This window comes from Haliotis rufescens, unplaced genomic scaffold (genome assembly GCF_023055435.1).
Source record: "Haliotis rufescens isolate VD_foot unplaced genomic scaffold, xgHalRufe1.0.p SCAF_7, whole genome shotgun sequence".
NCBI classification, from domain to species: Eukaryota; Metazoa; Mollusca; class Gastropoda; order Lepetellida; family Haliotidae; genus Haliotis; species Haliotis rufescens.
This window is the reverse complement of record NW_025964361.1, coordinates 48181415-48200495: the sequence shown is the minus strand read 5'-3', so window position 1 is coordinate 48200495 and position 19081 is coordinate 48181415. Positions and strand designations below refer to the sequence as shown.

At 41.1% G+C, this 19081-nt stretch overlaps 1 protein-coding gene across 2 annotated transcripts in view; it reads left to right on the top strand.

Moving 5' to 3' along the window:
* LOC124123269 (inositol polyphosphate-4-phosphatase type I A-like) overlaps positions 1–19081 on the top strand; it is a 56581-nt gene that overhangs the window by 13761 nt on the left and 23739 nt on the right. The window contains exons 7-13 of one of the 2 annotated variants that reach the window (XM_048388117.1): positions 4987–5108; positions 5509–5625; positions 6484–6563; positions 9388–9478; positions 10969–11168; positions 13021–13078; positions 18353–18455. In XM_048388117.1, the coding sequence (XP_048244074.1) occupies positions 4987–5108; positions 5509–5625; positions 6484–6563; positions 9388–9478; positions 10969–11168; positions 13021–13078; positions 18353–18455 (771 nt within the window). Of the gene's footprint in view, positions 1–4986; positions 5109–5508; positions 5626–6483; positions 6564–9387; positions 9479–10968; positions 11169–13020; positions 13079–15583; positions 15687–18352; positions 18456–19081 lie in introns of both variants that reach the window. The other variant, XM_048388118.1, reaches the window with a different exon arrangement.

Genomic DNA, 19081 nt, shown 5'->3' with positions numbered 1-19081 from the left:
GATGGACACCCTTTCATGTAGGATCCTAAACCCCAATATGTTCTCCAGTTGAGATGGACACCCTATCATGTAGGATCCTAAACACCAATATGTTCTCCAGTTGAGATGGACACCCTATCATGAAGGATCCTAAACACCAATATGTTCTCCAGTTGAGATGGACACCCTATCATGTAGGATCCTAAACACCAATATGTTCTCCAGTTGAGATGGACGTCCTATCATGTAGGATCCTAAACACCAATATGTTCTCCAGTTGAGATGGACACCCTATCATGTAGGATCCTAAATACCAATATGTTCTCCATTTGAGATGGACACCCTATCATGTAGGATCCTAAACACCAATATGTTCTCCAGTTGAGATGGACACCCTTTCATGTAGGATCCTAAACCCCAATATGTTCTCCAGTTGAGATGGACACCCTATCATGTAGGATCCTAAACACCAATATGTTCTCCAGTTGAGATGGACACCCTATCATTTAGGATCCTAAACCCCAATATGTTCTCCAGTTGAGATGGACACCCTATCATGTAGGATCCTAAATGCCAGTATGTTCTCCAGTTGAGATGGACACCCTTTCATGTAGGAACCTAAACCCCAATATGTTCTCCAGTTGAGATGGACACCCTATCATGTAGAATCCTAAACACCAATATGTTCTCCAGTTGAGATGGACACCCTATCATGTAGGATCCTAAACGCCAATATGTTCTCCAGTTGAGATGGACGTCCTATTATGTAGGATCCTAAACACCAATATGTTCTCCAGTTGAGATGGACACCCTATCATGTAGGATCCTAAACACCAAAATGTTCTCCAGTTGAGATGGACACCCTTTCATGTAGGATCCTAAACACCAATATGTTCTCCAGTTGAGATGGACACCCTATCATGTAGGATCCTAAACACCAATATGTTCTCCAGTTGAGATGGACACCCTATCATGTAGGATCCTAAACGCCAATATGTTCTCCAGTTGAGATGGACGTCTTATCATGTAGGATCCTAAACCCCAATATGTTCTCCAGTTGAGATGGACACCCTATCATGTAGGATCCTAAACACCGATATGTTCTCCAGTTGAGATGGACACCCTATCATGTAGGATCCTAAACACCGATATGTTCTCCAGTTGAGATGGACACCCTATCATGAAGGATCCTAAACACCAATATGTTCTCCAGTTGAGATGGACGCCCTATCGTGTAGGATCCTAAACACCAATATATTCTCCAGTTGAGATGGACACCCTATCATGTAGGATCCTAAACACCAATATGTTCTCCAGTTGAGATGGACACCCTATCATGTAGGATCCTAAACACCAATATGTTCTCCAGTTGAGATGGACACCCTATCATGTAGGATCCTAAATACCAATATGTTTTCCAGTTGAGATGGACACCCTATCATGAAGGATCCTAAACACCAATATGTTCTCCAGTTGAGATGGACACCCTATCATGTAGGATCCTAAATACCAATATGTTCTCCAGTTGAGATGGAAGCCCTGTCATGTAGGATCCAAAACACAAGTATGTTCTTTCTTATTGACATTTCCTGCACACTTATGAACAGGAATCTTAACATAGAATTTTGCAACACAGCAGTTTTCAGGGTGTGACAAAGTCGACATTTTGACATCTTTTCCAGTAACACTTCCAGACAGGTAGCTTCTGCCTTGTACACAGGTACAAAACAAATCCATCCATGAAAAAAACAAAAATCACTTAAACAAAAACAAACATTTGTTATAGTAGAAGCTATTCATAATTTATTTTTATGTAGTTTTTTTTGTGTGCAGGATATTAGTTTTAATATCATAAGCAAGCAATGTGTCTGACTAAATTCAACTGAGATTTTATGTCAGCTTGTACTGGAAAGGGAGATAACTGTTACTGAGCTACAAGAGTAATTTTCTATTGTTCTGACATGTGGTTGTTCTTATAAAAATTCATGGCACAGAGAAGCATTGCTGATTTTATGAGCTGTCATTTCCCACAGTATAAGATCTAGAATGAAGGAAAAGGCATATCAGTGCATTAGGGCTGAGACGAGTCCAAATTTACTACCCGGGTACCCACCACCCTATTACCCGACCCTACCCGGCCATGAAGAGCTTCTCAGAGTTGGGGTCTAAACATACAAAACAATCATCTTATTAAATCTGACCATATGTATATAAAAATATATTGATTCTTAATTCAATTTCACAGAAAATATTCTATGTGTATGAAGATGTTGGCCAATGGGTGGAGGGGTTGAGCAGAATTCTTCTTGTGAAATTTTTTGATTACAACAATTTGATGTGAAAAAGAAGGGTCATAATTCAATATTTTTTCTCCTAATTTTCAAACAAATTTTGTACTCTTGCTTTTCAATTTTACTTATTTTGTTGTAATTTTCACATACAGGTTAAACATTGGTTTTACTTTGGGTTGAGGGTTCAGAGAATCTTTTGTGTGTAGAATCTGAAATCGTTCCTCCTTTTTGAGTGTGGTTCTTGGTTTGGCAGCACGATACCTGTGCTCCTGGATTTCTATAATATTGTTTATGGCTGGGATATTCATCACTATGGAGCTCCTCCCACGTGGTTCTGACATGTCCTGATACAGGTGAAGTACTGTTCACAGCAGCATTTCCCCCTATTCATTCACACGCACAAAATCATCTTGGGACTGACCATTTGATACTCTGGTGGAGAACCTGGGATTATATGTTGAGATTCGATATTTTTTCAGCTACGTATCAATTTTTTAAAAGAAAAACATTTTGCAATAATGTAATTTTTGTGTTTACCAGTAATATTCTTCTGCATGTCTTAGAGAACTCTGTGTAGACGATACTGTATTTAGACTGTTTTATTTTTTCAACCTGTTGTTTTTTATGCTGAAGTATGTTGTGTGACAGAGGGTCAGTTTTTGTATGTACATACGCTGTAGTTCAGCATTTTTATCATATATATATCATGACACATTTATTTTTTCTATTTGTTATCTTTTGGGTATTTCCCCATTCTTTATTTACACTTCCACCGTTTTCCGTTTTGTTAAACTTTAGCATGTTCCAGTAAATGCATGTTTTTGAAAAATAAACATTATTTAAATGTTTCTGGTGTCTTGCTAGTTTTTGTCTAGTACCATTGTGGTGTTGAAGGGATGCCACATCTATATTATATCAGAATTGTAGAAAGGAACAAACTATTTTAGCCTTGTTTTCAAATAAACTTGCGCAAACTTTTCCAAAAGTATAACATTTTAAAATATGTTGTTTTCTTATTTCAAGATTTTTTTCCAATTAAAACCAAAAACATTTGAACCAACCTTAACATATTTTCGTTTGACCACCTGCATCTCCACCAGGACATTCCACTAATTTTTCGTTTTGATATCTTGACATACCTCATTCAGAGCATTAACTTACAAGAGCAGATATTGAAGCAAGTTTTCGTTGAAACCTTCTCGAAGAGCAAAGACCATTTTTGCCTAGTTTAATGGATCAGAATGCACACATTTTCTTTCTCAGCTCCCTGTGGAGCATACAAGAATAGTTTATCGTTGGATGATGAATACAGTAAAACAAACATGTCAGTGCTGATTCATCCTTCTCCATCTCATCTTCCCGATTTAAGGGCGTTAACTGACTATAAAAAACCTGTTCCCACCCTTGCCGAACTAGGCTGGAATCAGGAGTTACATTTTGGCTGGACTAACAAGTCTATGCATAGTTCAATAAAAATCGAGTAACGAACTAGACATTCGATTCTTATACAACATGGATTTCAACATGCAGATTTCGGTTGACTGTAGGATTTGCAAAGCATGTGTACCTCCAAATCTTATCATGTTCTTAATCAAGTTGCTCAAGTGATTTGGGGGCACGGGTGGCCCAGTCGTCTAAGGCGCCTTGATTCGCTGTGCAGAGTTGAGTCCCCTGGACACGCCAGAAACCTATGATTGTGGGTTCGAATCCTGGTTCACCCCGATTATGTTTCTTGGTTTGTCAGCACCATACCCGTGCTCGTGGGTTTCCCCGAAGTGGTAAACGTCTGAGACCTGCATCACTTCGGGCTTTCCCACCACATTAAGCTGACACACCGTGATATAACTGGCATAATGTTAAAAGCGGCATTAAACCCAACTCACTCACTCACTCAAGTGATTTGATAAGACCCGTTTTATTGCAATATAGATCCTAATTATCGATCAGATCGTCTTGTCTGGACCACACTACACACAGTATTCAGAGCCAAACAGTCATTTTTGGCTACCGGTATGTGGTAAGGACTGGGATTCATCTCCTTGCAAGACATGATAATACTTCTGAGTTGAAATTTTCATATACTTCAATATTAGATGAGTCTTGCTGCAGGTAATGGAAAGGGGCGAGTGATTATAAGTAGGGATAGGACGGGTAGCTAGGGTGCACGGGTCGAGTGGGTACTGAGGAGGACTATTGTAAGCTTATGTTAAAGTATGAGAGTTATGATCATCTTAGGGCTAAGATTGCTTTCTGCAAGTGGGCCCTGAAATGTAACTCGAGCATTGCCAACATTCTTATCCAGATTGTCATCATTTACATCATAGTTCTCATACTTCCTGTCTGTGCTGCCACCAAAAAGATAGGGGTGGGGAAGTCATCACAAAGCTTTTGCTCACTGTACCAAAGACATGAAGCCTGATCTTGGTGTTCTCAGCCGTGAAAATGCTGCAGTTCATGCAAACCACTCACTTACTCAAAACACTGAAAGCTAAAGAGATCATAGGTCACCAAAGAGGACGACGATGTTGATGATGATGATGATGATATTGATGATGATGATGATGAAGATGACGACAATGATGATGATGATGATGATGATGATGATAATGATGATGATGAAGACGAAGATGACGACGATGATGTTGATGGTGATGATGAAGATGAAGACCTCCACAGAGTTGATGCATGTAGTTGACGTGTACTGTCTTTGTTGCAGCCTGCAGTGACCTGCCCACAGACAGCAGTGGACAACCGCCCAACCCCCTGGTAGTTGTGCACACCATGACTCCCCCACTCCAGCAGCTGTGGGTCAAACACAACCACACAGAGGTGGTAGAGGTGAGCTCCACCCTACATGTCACATGGTTCATGTATGAGTCTAGGCAACATGAACAGGATATCAGAACAACTTGAGTTTTCAGTACCACATGTTTGTCACAATAGTCAACCATAATCAGGATTAATTGATCATCTATTGTAAATGTGTCATCAACTCACTGGAACATTGCTCTTTCTATCAACCACTGGTTTGGTCAGTCCAGAACTGATTATTTAGAAACAATCGTGATGCCGCTTGAAAATTGCTGAATCAGCACAAAACAATATTCAGTCACGTTACACTAAACTATTCTCTGCTAATGGACAGCTAGGTTACTCAGACGCCGTCTGTACACTTAAACTGTAAAATCTGTAAAAAAAGAATAACATCTTTTTCATTTCCATATTATAATATTTTCAGAAATGCTACAACCCCCAGTTTCTGAGGACCATTGGTTTTGGTGGGAGTGAAGGTGTGGAGACCGGTACCCGAGTCCGGCTGACCGTCTATCATGTTGTGGAGAGGATGACAGGAACTGTAAGTGTTGATGACCATTGTCACATCCTCCATTAGCTGGAGGTCACAAGCACACGAGTGAGTGAGTGAGTGTGGATATCAGTGTCGTCTGGGTCACGTGGAGACACACATTTGGTGAGGAGATCAGTGTCGTCTGGGTCACATGGAGACACACATTTGGTGAGGAGATCTGTGTCGTCTAGGTCACGTGGAGACACACATTTGGTGAGGAGATCTGTGTCGTCTAGGTCACGTGGAGACACACATTTGGTGAGGAGATCAGTGTCGTCTGGGTCACGTGGAGACACACATTTGGTGAGGAGATCAGTGTCGTCTAGGTCACGTGGAGACACACATTTGGTGAGGAGATCAGTGTTGTCTGGGTGACGTGGAGACACACATTTGGTGAGGAGATCAGTGACGTCTGGGTCACGTGGAGACACACATTTGATGAGGAGATCAGTGTCGTCTGGGTCACATGAGACACACATTGGGTGACAAGATCAGTTTGGTTCATAATCATGGCGACATCTGCACAATCCCCAAGCTGTGCACCCGCTCACCACCCAGTCACTGGCGGAAGGCAGAAAGAACCAAGGGATAATCATCCCAAGCCACACTCACACACTTGTATCCTTCTGTTGTAATTCATGGATGAACAATCACTACACCATTTGTAGTCCCAGCCTCCCCAACCTGCCTCCATTTATATCTGACCGGTCCCTAAGTCAGTCCAGAAATCATTTCACTAAATATTATTCTTGCATATCTAAATGGTAATTTAAGAAAAAAGAATGGTGTGAAGAACACAAACACAAACACATGTCAATAACGATTGTGGTGTGGATAGTGTTCTTGTTAACAGTTTGTTTGTTGCAGATGTCACAGCTGGGTCAGACAGTGTTCTCCCTGCAGGATGTGCTGATGGCAACCAAAATGAGCCTCACACAAAATCTACAGTAAGTCAGGACACACACATCTCACAGAGTCTCCAGTCAGCCAGGACACACACATCTCAGACAGTCTACAGTACGTCAGGACACACACATCTCACACAGTCTCCAGTAAGTCAGGACACACACATCTCACACAGTCTACAGTAAGTCAGGACACACATCTCACACAGTCTACAGTTAGTCAGGACACACACATCTCACACAGTCTACAGTAAGTCAGGACACACATCTCACACAGTCTCCAGTAAGTCAGGACACACACATCTCACACAGTCTACAGTAAGTCAGGACACACATCTCACACAGTCTCCAGTAAGTCAGGACACACACATCTCACACAGTCTACAGTAAGTCAGGACACACACATCTCACACAGTCTACAGTAAGTCAGGACACACACATCTCACACAGTGTCTACAGTAAGTCAGGACACACACATCTCACACAGTCTCCAGTAAGTCAGGACACACACATCTCACACAGTCTACAGTAAGTCAGGACACACACATCTCACACAGTGTCTACAGTAAGTCAGGACACACACATCTCACACAGTCTCCAGTAAGTCAGGACACACATCTCACACAGTCTCCAGTAAGTCAGGACACACACATCTCACACAGTCTACAGTAAGTCAGGACACACACATCTCACACAGTCTCCAGTAAGTCAGGACACACATCTCACACAGTCTACAGTAAGTCAGGACACACATGCCACACACAGAGTCTACAGTTAGTCAGGACACACACATTCTCACACAGTCTACAGTAAGTCAGGACACACACATCTCACACAGTCTCCAGTAATTCAGGACACACATCTCACACAATCCACAGTAAGTCAGGACACACACATCTCACACAGTATCCAGTATGTCAGGACACACACATCTCACACAGTCTCCAGTAAGTCAGGACACACACATCTCACACAGTCTACAGTAAGTCAGGACACACACATCTCACACAGTCTCCAGTAATTCAGGACACACATCTCACACAATCCACAGTAAGTCAGGACACACACATCTCACACGGTCTCTAGTAAGTCAGGACACACACATCTCACACAGTATCCAGTATCTCAGGACACACACATCTCACACAGTATCCAGTATGTCAGGACACACACATCTCACACAGTCTCCAGTAAGTCAGGACACACACATCTCACACAGTATCCAGTATGTCAGGACACACACATCTCACACAGTCTCCAGTAAGTCAGGACACACACATTTCACAAAGAGTTTACACAGAGTGTTTGGTACTGAGGTGGGGAGGACGATGCATGATTGGGTGTTTGGTACTGAAGTTGAGAGGACAATGTGTGATGGGGTGTTTGGTACTGAGGTGGGGAGGATGATGTGTGATGGGGTGTTTGGTACTGAGGTTAGGGAGGACGATGTGTGATGGGGTGTTTGGTACGGAAGTTGAGAGGACGATGTGTGATGGGCTGTTTGATACTGAGGTGGGGAGGACGATGTGTGATGGGATGTTTGGTACTGATGTTGAGAGGACAATGTGTGATGGGGTGTTTGGTACTAAGGTGGGGAGGATGATGTGTGATGAGGTGTTTGGTACTGAGGTGGGGAGGACGATGTGTGATGGGGTGTTTGGTACTGAAGTTGAGAGGATGATGTGTGATGTGCTGTTTGATACTGAGGTGGGGAGGACGATGGGTGATTGGCTGTTTGGTACTAAGGTGGGGAGGACGATGTGTGATGGGGTGTTTGGTACTAATTGATTTAGTATGTACCTAGCATTAATATGTATTGTATATGACTATAGGTATACAGCACTGGTTCAGGGCTATTATTTCTCAACTCACACATCCATGTGACCCGTGAAAATCTGGGGTAGAATAGGTCTTCAGCAACCCATGCTTGTCATAAGAGGCGACTTACAGGAGCAAGTGGTCAGGCTCGCTGACTCACTGATAATCCATGTCATCGTATCCCAATTGTGATCGATGCTCATGATATCAGTCACTAGATTTTCTGGTCCAGACTCAATTATTTACAGACCGCCATAATAAAGGCGGAGTAACATTGAGTATGGCATTAAACAACAAACAAACAAACAAACAAACAAACACACACATTCGCATGTGATTCAACTGTGGCACTGATTGTTATATTACTGTTGTTTCTGCCTTTAGTTTGCTCCAAGATTTCCCTAATACTTGGATGTAACTTGCAAATCAATCAGTCATTGTTTTACTATGAACAAATAAATATCTCTTTGACAAAAAATTGTTTGCCGCTTTGTACAACACTATACATTCATGTCAGTGTACCTGATTTGTCTCACTGTTAGTGGGGGGCACGGGTGGCCCAGTTGTCTAAGGCGCCGTGATTTGCTGTGCAGAGTTGCATCCCTTGGGCACGCCAGAAACCTATGATTGTGGGTTCGAATCCCGGTTCTCCCCAATTATGTTTCTAGGTTTGTCAGCACCATACCCGTGCTCGTGGGTTTCACCGAAGTGGTAAACGTCTGAGACCTGCATCACACGGCTTTCCTCCCACATTAAGCTGACATGCTGTGATATAACTTGAATACTGTTAAAAGCGGCGTTAAACCCAACTCACTCACTCACTCACTGTTAGTGTGGTAACCACACATAAGTTTTATAACATTTGCATTTTCAAAGACATTTCTACAGCCGTCTGACCATTGATCATGAGATAACACAGATTGTGATGCTTTTCACAAGGAACCGAGGAGGAGGTAGAATGCAGAATCATGTGAATGTCGAACTGTTCTGAGGTAGTGGCAAACCCGTCATGCTGTTTTCATGAAAATATCTGTTTCCATGACCACAGGACAAATGAGATGAAAGATGGTGGAAAGATCACGGTGATGGCGTGGATAAATGATGACAACACCTCGCTGGTGGACATTCAGAGGGAGAAGGTATGAGCCAGAGAACAGAGATTATTATTGTTCATGTTCACAAAAATAGCCCCGCATGAAGAAATGTGTGTGACGGCATTTTTTACACATTGAAGCATGATTTTCTGATCCTCTGTTATCATGTGTGATCCACTGCTATCATGTGTGATGGTCTTGCTTGGCAATGGTATATGGATCTATACCAAAGTGTTGCTATGGAGTACAACAAAGAAGTTGTTATAAAACAATTGTGTCTACTTTGTCATCCATCAACTAAGAAATGCCTATCAAACAATTCATTGTCATGTGGCCAATGAATACCGACCTGTCCCACATAGGCGTCATGTAACCCAGATACGCTTGGTTGTGATACCCTTCTCCAAGTTTTGGGGTACAGCAGTCTCCTTCCCAGCGCCTTAGTTACCCTCCTCATCACTGCTACCAGTCTGCAAGCTCTACAAGAATCTTGAAATTTCCCCTCTAACCCCAAATGTAGTGACATTTATAGTTTTGTGTTTGTCTTCGGGAATGCCATTATAGCAAATTTTGAAGAGGTTTACGCCTGACTTATATTTTCCAGATGAATTTATGTTTGCTTAATCAGATTGGTTCGAGATTGCAGTCGAATGGAAAAGCACCCAACTTCCCCCTTGCATTCTTAATATACTAATTACATGATAGATGAAATGAATTAGAAATTCAAATTGACAAACAAAGAAAATGATGTAGCTGGGGGAAGAGAATTGGCGTAATGGCAGTCATCACTTGTTTGTAAATATAGCGGTCAGTCGGTTGCACGTTTCAACTCCAAGCATGGTTGTGGCCACCTGTCCCACTGGGGAGCTGTGACTGGTGGAAGCAATAGTATAGAGAGCTCCACGAAAGGGGTATTGCTGTGAGGAGCTTGGGGGTACAAGTGTCCATGTTTGCTGTGCAGAGTTGTTTCCCTTGGTCATGCCAGAATCCTCTGACTTGGGTACAAATCCAAGATTTACTGTTTGTTAGAACCATACTAACTAAAGCTCTCAAACTGAAGACCCGTGTAGATCTGGGTAGAGAATAGGTCTTCAGTAACCCATGCTTGCATAAGAGGCGACTATGCTTGGCATAAGAGGTGACTAATGGGGTTGGGTGGTCAGGTTTGGCGACTTAGTTAATGCATGTCATTGTATCCCAATTGTGTGCATTGATGCTCATGATATCAATCACTGGATTGTCTGGTCCAGGCTTGATTATTTATAGATTACTGTCATATTTGTGGAATATAGCTGAGTGAGACGTTACGCAACAAACAAACAAAATCCCATACTGATCCGACACACAAGGAAAGACTACTAGTATCGTGGCATAGACACATCTTCAAGCACTAACCCACTCCCTATATCTGCTGGTTGAGTTAAGTTGGCTGTCCTGAAGCCCACCAACCAATTTCCCCAAACGGTTCATGACACTGAAATAATGCTGTGGTGTTAAACTTAACTCCCTCCGTCACTCACTCCTCCGTGTTGCAGGGATCTGACGGTGCTGCAGCTGAGAATCTGCGCTCGAGACCCAAGTCCCTCAGCAGACACAAGGACATCCTGAAGACCTACTTCGACAATGTCATCAGCAAGACATTCCGCTTCGCCACCAACAACGACAGTCACGTTCTCCAGGTGCAGGAGAATATGGCAGAGAGTAAATGGACGTTGGACATCCCTGCCAAGTTGCTGTGAGTTATACGAAGGCCAAGGCCTGATCTGTGAAGTAGAAATGGTACTATCAAGGGACGGGTAACTCAGGTACTTTGGTCGGGTACTTTGGTCGGGTGGGTCCTGAGTTGGACCCGATTACCCACTGTACTACCTGGACCCATGGTTAGCCACATGATATATTGTGTAATGACAAAAACTCGCTATAGCTCAGTGGTTACACCAGAAGTCGCTAATGTTAGCATTTCTTTTTGACAATGAACACTTTCCTTTTGACTTGTTTATCTATGAGAAAAGATAAAACTTAAGTCAACTCAATACATGTATCTAAATAGTTTTTGATAGGGCTGTGGTAACACAGTTCCCAATCAGACATTTTGTTCCCAACTCTTGAGACCTGCAGTGGGTACCTGGGTAGGGTTGGGTAATAAGGGGTCAGGTTCCCGGGTAGTAAGTTTGGACTCGTTCAAGCCCTTGTACAATCATTACATATCACATATCAACACCTTTGGTCATTGTGATCATGGCAATTTGAGTGACATGTTCGCTCGCAGGGTACATGAAGATTCAGCTTAATGTTAAAGTTGGGGGCACGGGTGGCCCAGTCGTCTAAGGCGCCGCAATTCGCTGTGCAGAGTTGCGTCCCTTAGCGCGCCAGAAACCTATGATTGTGGGTTCGAATCCCAGTTCGCCCCAATTATGTTTCTAGGTTTGTCAGCACCATACCTGTGCTCGTGGGTTTCACCAAAGTGGTAAACGTCTGAGACCTGCATCACTCTTGGCTTTCCTCCCACATTAAGCTGACACGTCGCGACATAACTGGAATAATGTTAAAAGCTGTGTTAAACCCAACTCACTCACTCACTAATGTTAAAGTCTGTTGTACCTACCGGTACTAAACTGTCACATTGCACCATCAACTTTTGCCTTGTCAAAGAAACCACACTAAACTGAGTGTGTCATGGTACCCTTGAAATAAAACTACTCTGTTGTTTCGACCTCATGCTCAACACCTGTGAACTCTGAATCAACCGGTAACTCATGTATTGAGTCTACTGAAATGTATAAATTGTGTCTCCTAATGAGGAGATAAAAATACTGTGTCTTCAATGTAGAGCTAGGCTACCTGTTGAATCAACCACGCTAAATTGAATTTGGAACCGAATGCGTAGTGTGAAGTTTTCTTCTGTTGTCAACACTTACCCATGTTATCCCACTCATGTATGCAATGGTTGTTACTGTTAATCCTCTACTGTTGATCCTCCACCTACTATATGTATTCTGTACAATGTCCCTCATTCAGTATTGCTTGACATTGGTATAAGGATCTATACTGAAACGTTGCTTTTTACAGTATTAAAGAAGTTGTCATCCATAAAATTGTGTCTACCCTGTGTCTACCTTGTTAAATTTACCATGGTCAAATCTACAGGTAACCTATATTAACTATAAAACTAAGAAAACCTGGCACATTTTCATTCTACATCGCACATCACTATTATGACATCATTTCGATCATTGAGACGCAAAAGATATGACGTCACAGTCGCATATAGAAAAGCGCCAAATAGCAAGCTCTCTTTTCTCAAAACTTGAAATACATTCTCTTTGAAGATTTCTATCATGTTTTCTGCACAAAATGTTTTGCCACACATCCCAAGAATATTGTGGTAATGTCAGCTTCCGCGACTCTCACTGACCTATCATAATCGAGTATTTTCCAAAATAATGGTAGAATTGTATAATGGCCTACTGGGAGTTTCCCATAGATAAGCATTCTTTGGAGTCAGAGTCTTACTTAAAATGTTTTATACAGAAGATTCATATTACAGACTATCGTACACATGCTAATGCGAATCATGTTTCTTCTAGGAAGCTGTGGATTGATGAAGAGAAGCAGCGGATATCCCTGCTGCAGGACCTGGGGGAGGTGAGGGCTTATCTCAGTCGGTGCCTGTACTGAGCAGTTGATGATAGGACATTGTTTTTATGTCCAGAACCCTGAACTTATTCAGAATTTGTCATCATGCTGAGCTTGTCATTCCACTGTAAATTTTGGTGGCTTTATCAAATTATTTGTAACCAGCACGAGTATGTCCACATTTTTAGGCTTAAAAAAATAAAAGGATTGGTTCTCAGGCAATGACTTTTGAAAAAATAGTGCAGACGGGCAGTGTTTTTGTTGTTGTTTTTTTGCTTGTTCAAACTAGTGTGTAACCAAGTAAACAGTTGTGTACCATCAATCTGGGAAAGGGCCTCCCTACGTAAACAAGCATACAAACTCCTATTGGAGCCATAACCATAACACAAGAGGCACAGTAAAGCAGTGTGCATTAAAGGGAAGTAACTGCGTCGATCGCATTGTTATAAAGTATTACTATTAGGATTTTTAATATTTTTAAAATGAAAATAAAAATGAAACATGCAGCAGACTCTATGATGATGCCTGAGAACCAAGACTATTATTGTTTTAGCCTTATTCTTGTCACAGCTTTAAAGGTCTGATCAGGCTGCAGAGAGTGGATTGTAGCATCTGCCTGGGAATTATGCACCATCATAAATAAGCATTGCGACATTTTTATTATTACTATTATTACTATTATTAATATCATCATCATCATCATCATCATCATCATTATTATTATTATTATACCACTGGTATGAAATCCAGGTACTGTACTAGTATCTGCTCAAATGTTGTTTTATTTTTGTCCCGACCAGTGGATCTATTTGCATTCCAGTTATCATTCTCAACTCCCTGCACCTGAAGGTGTACTGTCTGTCAGGTGCTCATGGCACATCATGTGGAAATGGCCAGTTTGTTTTTCACTTAATTTACACACTCAGCATTTTGTACAATACTGAGTTTACCAACCTAGTGTCAAAATTCTTTTATAGTTGCAGCACAGAAATTTGTTTAATTCTGACACAAGTTTAGTAAAATCATAGGATACAGAATATGTTCATCTCTTTGTTGTGTGAAGTCCATTTCTGGTGTCCTCCGCCGTGATATTGCTGGAATATTGCTAAAAGCGGCATAATACCAAACTCTTTCACTCACTCACCCATCTCCTTGTTATCCATGATATTATTACTTTATGATTGAACCATGAAGATCCGGGTTAGAGTTGGTCTTTAGTAAGTCATACTTGTCGTAAGAGGCGACTCACAGGATCAGGTAGTCATGCTGACTGACTTGGTTGATGCATGTTAGCGCATCCAATTTCATGGATTGATGCTCATGATGTCAATCTCTGGATTGTCTGGTCCAATTGCTAAGAACGATGCTCATGATGTCAATTTCTGGATTGTCTGGTCCAGACTCGATTATTTACAGACCTCTGTCATGTAGCAGGAATATTGCTGAGTATGTTGCTAAACTACAAATAAAAACAAAAAAGACTTAATGATAAGCTGGAAGAGGGAGTATTGTCCTAGAAACCTGTGTCGAGATGCAGCATGGCCATCATGATAGTGACAATATATATTGTCGCCAGTACTATCAGGGATCTCGACACATCAACAGTGAAGTCTGTGAGCAGGTGAAATCCTTATTACACGTGTACTCCATACGAATTAATCCATTACGTATCCTGAGACCCGTTAAGTTCCGGGGTAGTATAGGTAGGGCTGCAACGAATACACTATGAGGCGAATATGATTCATACCACGAATATAGGGTAACGAATACGAATATTAATTCACAATTACAATATTAAGTCAGCAGTTTATGTATTATTTATTATATTCAGTGACACAATAACATCATAATTTATTTGACATGGTTTGTTAATTATTGATAAATTATACATTTATATACTGCACTTGTCCAGGTACTAGTATCTGCTCAAATGCGACAATGACCAGTGAAAACAATACTATCAAATTAAATATTATGAGAGTGTTGTCACTGAAAGAAATCTATGCATTTAATATGTTGTTATGGATATTTTTAGGTACAGGGTATGTAAATATACATGATAGCATATTCATAAATATTCGATTCTAGTGGCCATGAATATTCAATTCATGAATTGTTACGGTTCGATTCACCGAATATGCGAGTGAATCGGAACAGCCCTAGTCTTCAGTAACCCATGCTTGCTGTACAAGGCGACTTTGCATGTCGTAAAAGGCGACTAACAGGATCGGGTGGTCAGGCTCGCTGACTTGGTTGATGCATGTCATCGTATCCTAATTGCGTAGATAAATGCTGATGATGTCAATCACTGGAATGTCTGGTCCAGACTTGATTATTTTCAGACCGCCGTCATATAGTTGGAATATTGCTGAGTGCGGTGTTAAACAACAATCAAAAGCTTATCTTGAACCACATGCGTTATGAACAGCGTTACATCAAGTCTGTGTTTCAGCGGAGAGCTGCACATGGCAGGGGTCAGTCTGTGTCAGGGAGTGATATACCTGTCTGTTTCAGCTTGTTCCTGAGATAGAGGGAGAGCAAGTGATGTGGATCACTCTAGCTGCAGCCACTGTAGCTTGCTATACCGACATGCTGGACTCGATCACTGATTACAAAGGTTCTAGTGCACTCCGTGTACAGACAATTAGTTAACCCCAATATGCTTGAAACCGTTATTATTGTTAACAGATGTACTTGGCCTAACATGGATACTCATCTACACCACACTAATACGTTCTCTGTCAGACATTTTCAGAAGTCAGTGCTGTGTCACCTTAGACACAAAAGAGGGTGCAACCCTCACTTCTCTAGGCATCCTGCATACCACTTCATGATCCCCTTCACAAAGTTGAAGGGGGATACAGGAATGGGTGCTGTCCATCCGTCCGTCACATTTTGTTTCCCGAGCAGAACTAAAAAACGATGAGAGATAGTTAGAGATTTTTAATTTTTTTATGTTTTCAAGTTTCCATAGCAACAACTTTGAATTAGACTGAAAATAGCAGTATTGCTCCTTTCCGGAGCAGATCTTGAAAACCGTACAACATTTTTTCACCAAACATGGCACATAGATAGGTCTAGTGGAAAAACTGGTGCCTTTTGATAGTTTGGGATTTTTATAAGAATTATTTTCCGAGTTTCCATAGCAATGTCTTTGAATTAGACTGAAAATAGTGATAGTACTTCTTTCTTGCCCTGCACACAACCAGACATGTCATATTTGAGGGGGATATGAGTATTTCATGCTTGTTTGTCTTAGCATACAATTTAAAAAATTGTGAGTCAACTTGTACACTGCTTGTACAAAGTACAAGTAAATTAGACTGGGATTTTCAATAGAACACATGACCATGCATGCTCATAAGCTTAGGTCTAAAATATTATATTGATTTGTCATTCTTTGCAAGAAAAAAGGACCTAAAAGCATTGAAATGTTGGCATATGTGTACAAGATAAACATTTCATGGCATCTGGCGTACTGCACTGCAGCATCCGGAATACCGCTTGACAGGGCTCAGCATCTCCTTGAGGGGTTGGCACCCTCATGAAACACCACATCATCAATATCGGTTAAAGTTTTAAACAATAGCATGTAGCCAACATGAAGGCCCCTTTGGGGAATCTAGTGCTGATTTAGGCCGTGTTTTTAGTGGAATAATACGGATATGTGTGACCTCATGATTTTCTATTTTGTATTGGCTGGCTCAGTATGGTTAAAGGGTTGAATGATTACTTGAATCACTTACTCAAACAAAGGTTCATTGGAAACACACAAAAAGTTTGATCCTTGTAACAGTTAGCCATTTGAATGTCCTTTGTCGTACCAGTTATAAGCAAATTCTCTAAGTGTAACAAATGTTACATTTGGGATAACACTTTCTTAGTAAAGTACAAATTATTGTACTTTTTGGGGTTGAGTCCCATCCTGGATTCGAACCCACACTTGCCAGAGTGAGGCACCTAATCGCCAGCACACAAAGTCAGTTATCTAACCCACTCAGCCACCGAGGCTTTCACAAAAAATAAAAGTCTGACAACTGGTAGTCTAGATCACGTACTTTGTGTACCTCGGACAGGAGTAAATTGGCACTGCTCCGATGGCCGAAAGCTATGAATACACAATGCCATTTAGAAAGTGGTCAAATGTACCAAATGTTATATATGGGATAACACTTTCTTTTTTGGGTTGAGTCGGAATTTCATTTTTCGGTGGCTGATTGGGTTAGACCGCTGACTTTATTTGCTGGCGATTAGGTGCCTTACTCTGACAGTGTGGGTTCAAGTCCGAGATGGGACTCAACCCAAAAGAGTACAAGAATGTGTACACTACTAAGAAAGTGTTATCCCATATATAACATATGTTACATTTGACCACTCTCTAACTGGCATTGTGTATTCAAATTCTCTAAGCTCGCTCCTCTTCGTGCTGAATCATCTTGCAAGATAATTATCTCCCTTGAACTGCATGACTGTGTGAGCCTAATGTGTGCCAGGGAGCATGTCGTCCATCTCCTGTGCCGTGAGACGTAGACCGAGATGTCTCTGTCGGCTACATCAGCATGACGTTCTTTCCTTGACTAACCTGTTTGTTTCTCCTCTAGACAGAGCTCTGAAGCCTTCAGGGCCACCAGGACTTATCAATATGAATGCCACATGTAGTGATCAAAACTTGAAATGATTTAAAACCATGACAATAAATCTACTTATGGGGCAACAAAAATTATAGTGTGGAATAATGTAAAGTTATTTCTTTGTCAATAGGGGAATGATTATTTATTATTGGGTGGGTCATTAAAACATTACACACAGTGAAAGAAGGGGGGTCGCCAAACGTATCTCAACTATATGGATGGGGTATATGTGTGGGGGATGAAACAATGACACAGTACTATTGTTTCAAACAAAAAAGTTATAAGGGACTGGTCATTTAATCTAGGGATGGGGGTCATGAAATAATGTTGCATGTAATTGGCGGGGCCATGAATTCCAGCCTAGTTTGGCAAGGGTGGAAACTGGACTTTTATAGTCAGTTAACTCACTTGCCCAAAAAATAAACTCTTGCTACCTGACATGAGCTAAATGATGTGGCTAATTCTGAGTTTTTATTCCTGCCTTTTTGCCTTTACCACTTCTTATTTGCAAGATATTTTCAAAAGTTTTATCAATTCTTTATCTGTTATGGATGCATCAATTATTAAGTTTTGGTCTCTAGCCTGTGTGTGAGACATCTTAGTCAGGAGCTTGCTGCAACTCTGATACTAACTCGTATGTATCTCTCGCCAGCTGTCGACTGAGTGGGGCAATGTTCGCCAAGAAATGACCGACTTTTGCATGAGTGTGGTGACTACATATACCCAAAACATCTCCTACTTAACTGCATATACAGGTATTAACAAATGGCATATATTGTCTTCAATAGCGTTGAATATATGTATATATTCCATTTAGAAATTAACATGAAAGATTTGTTAGCTGTGTGAGCTGGTAGTTCTGAAAGATATGCCAGCCCTGTCAGGTAGGACTGCATGGTGTTACTGATGTATCAGTAGACTGCAATACTCTTTTCAAACGCTACCTATTGCAATATATATTTCAGTGTTCAGGTATATTGGGTAAAACAAATGTAACAAGTATTGGTATTAATTGTATCATTTAACCTAAATTTGACACAGAAATTCATTCACAAATAATGTTTCCCTTCAAAATTAAATGAGAAAATGGCTGAAACGCAGAAGTGATATTTCTCTCATGTTGTTATCTCCCCTGGCTACAAAATGGCAGAGTCTGACCCACAGGAACTCGTTACTGGTCAGTAAATAAAATTATATTCCCCCTCTATTTAGGGAGTGTATATTTTTATTTACTGACCAGTAACGAGTACCCAATGTACTTAAGGGGTACATATTTTTATTTACTGACCAGTAACGTGTACCCCCTGTACTTAAGGGGTACATATTTTTATTTACTGACCAATAACGAGTACCCCCTGTACTTAAGGGGTACATATTTTTA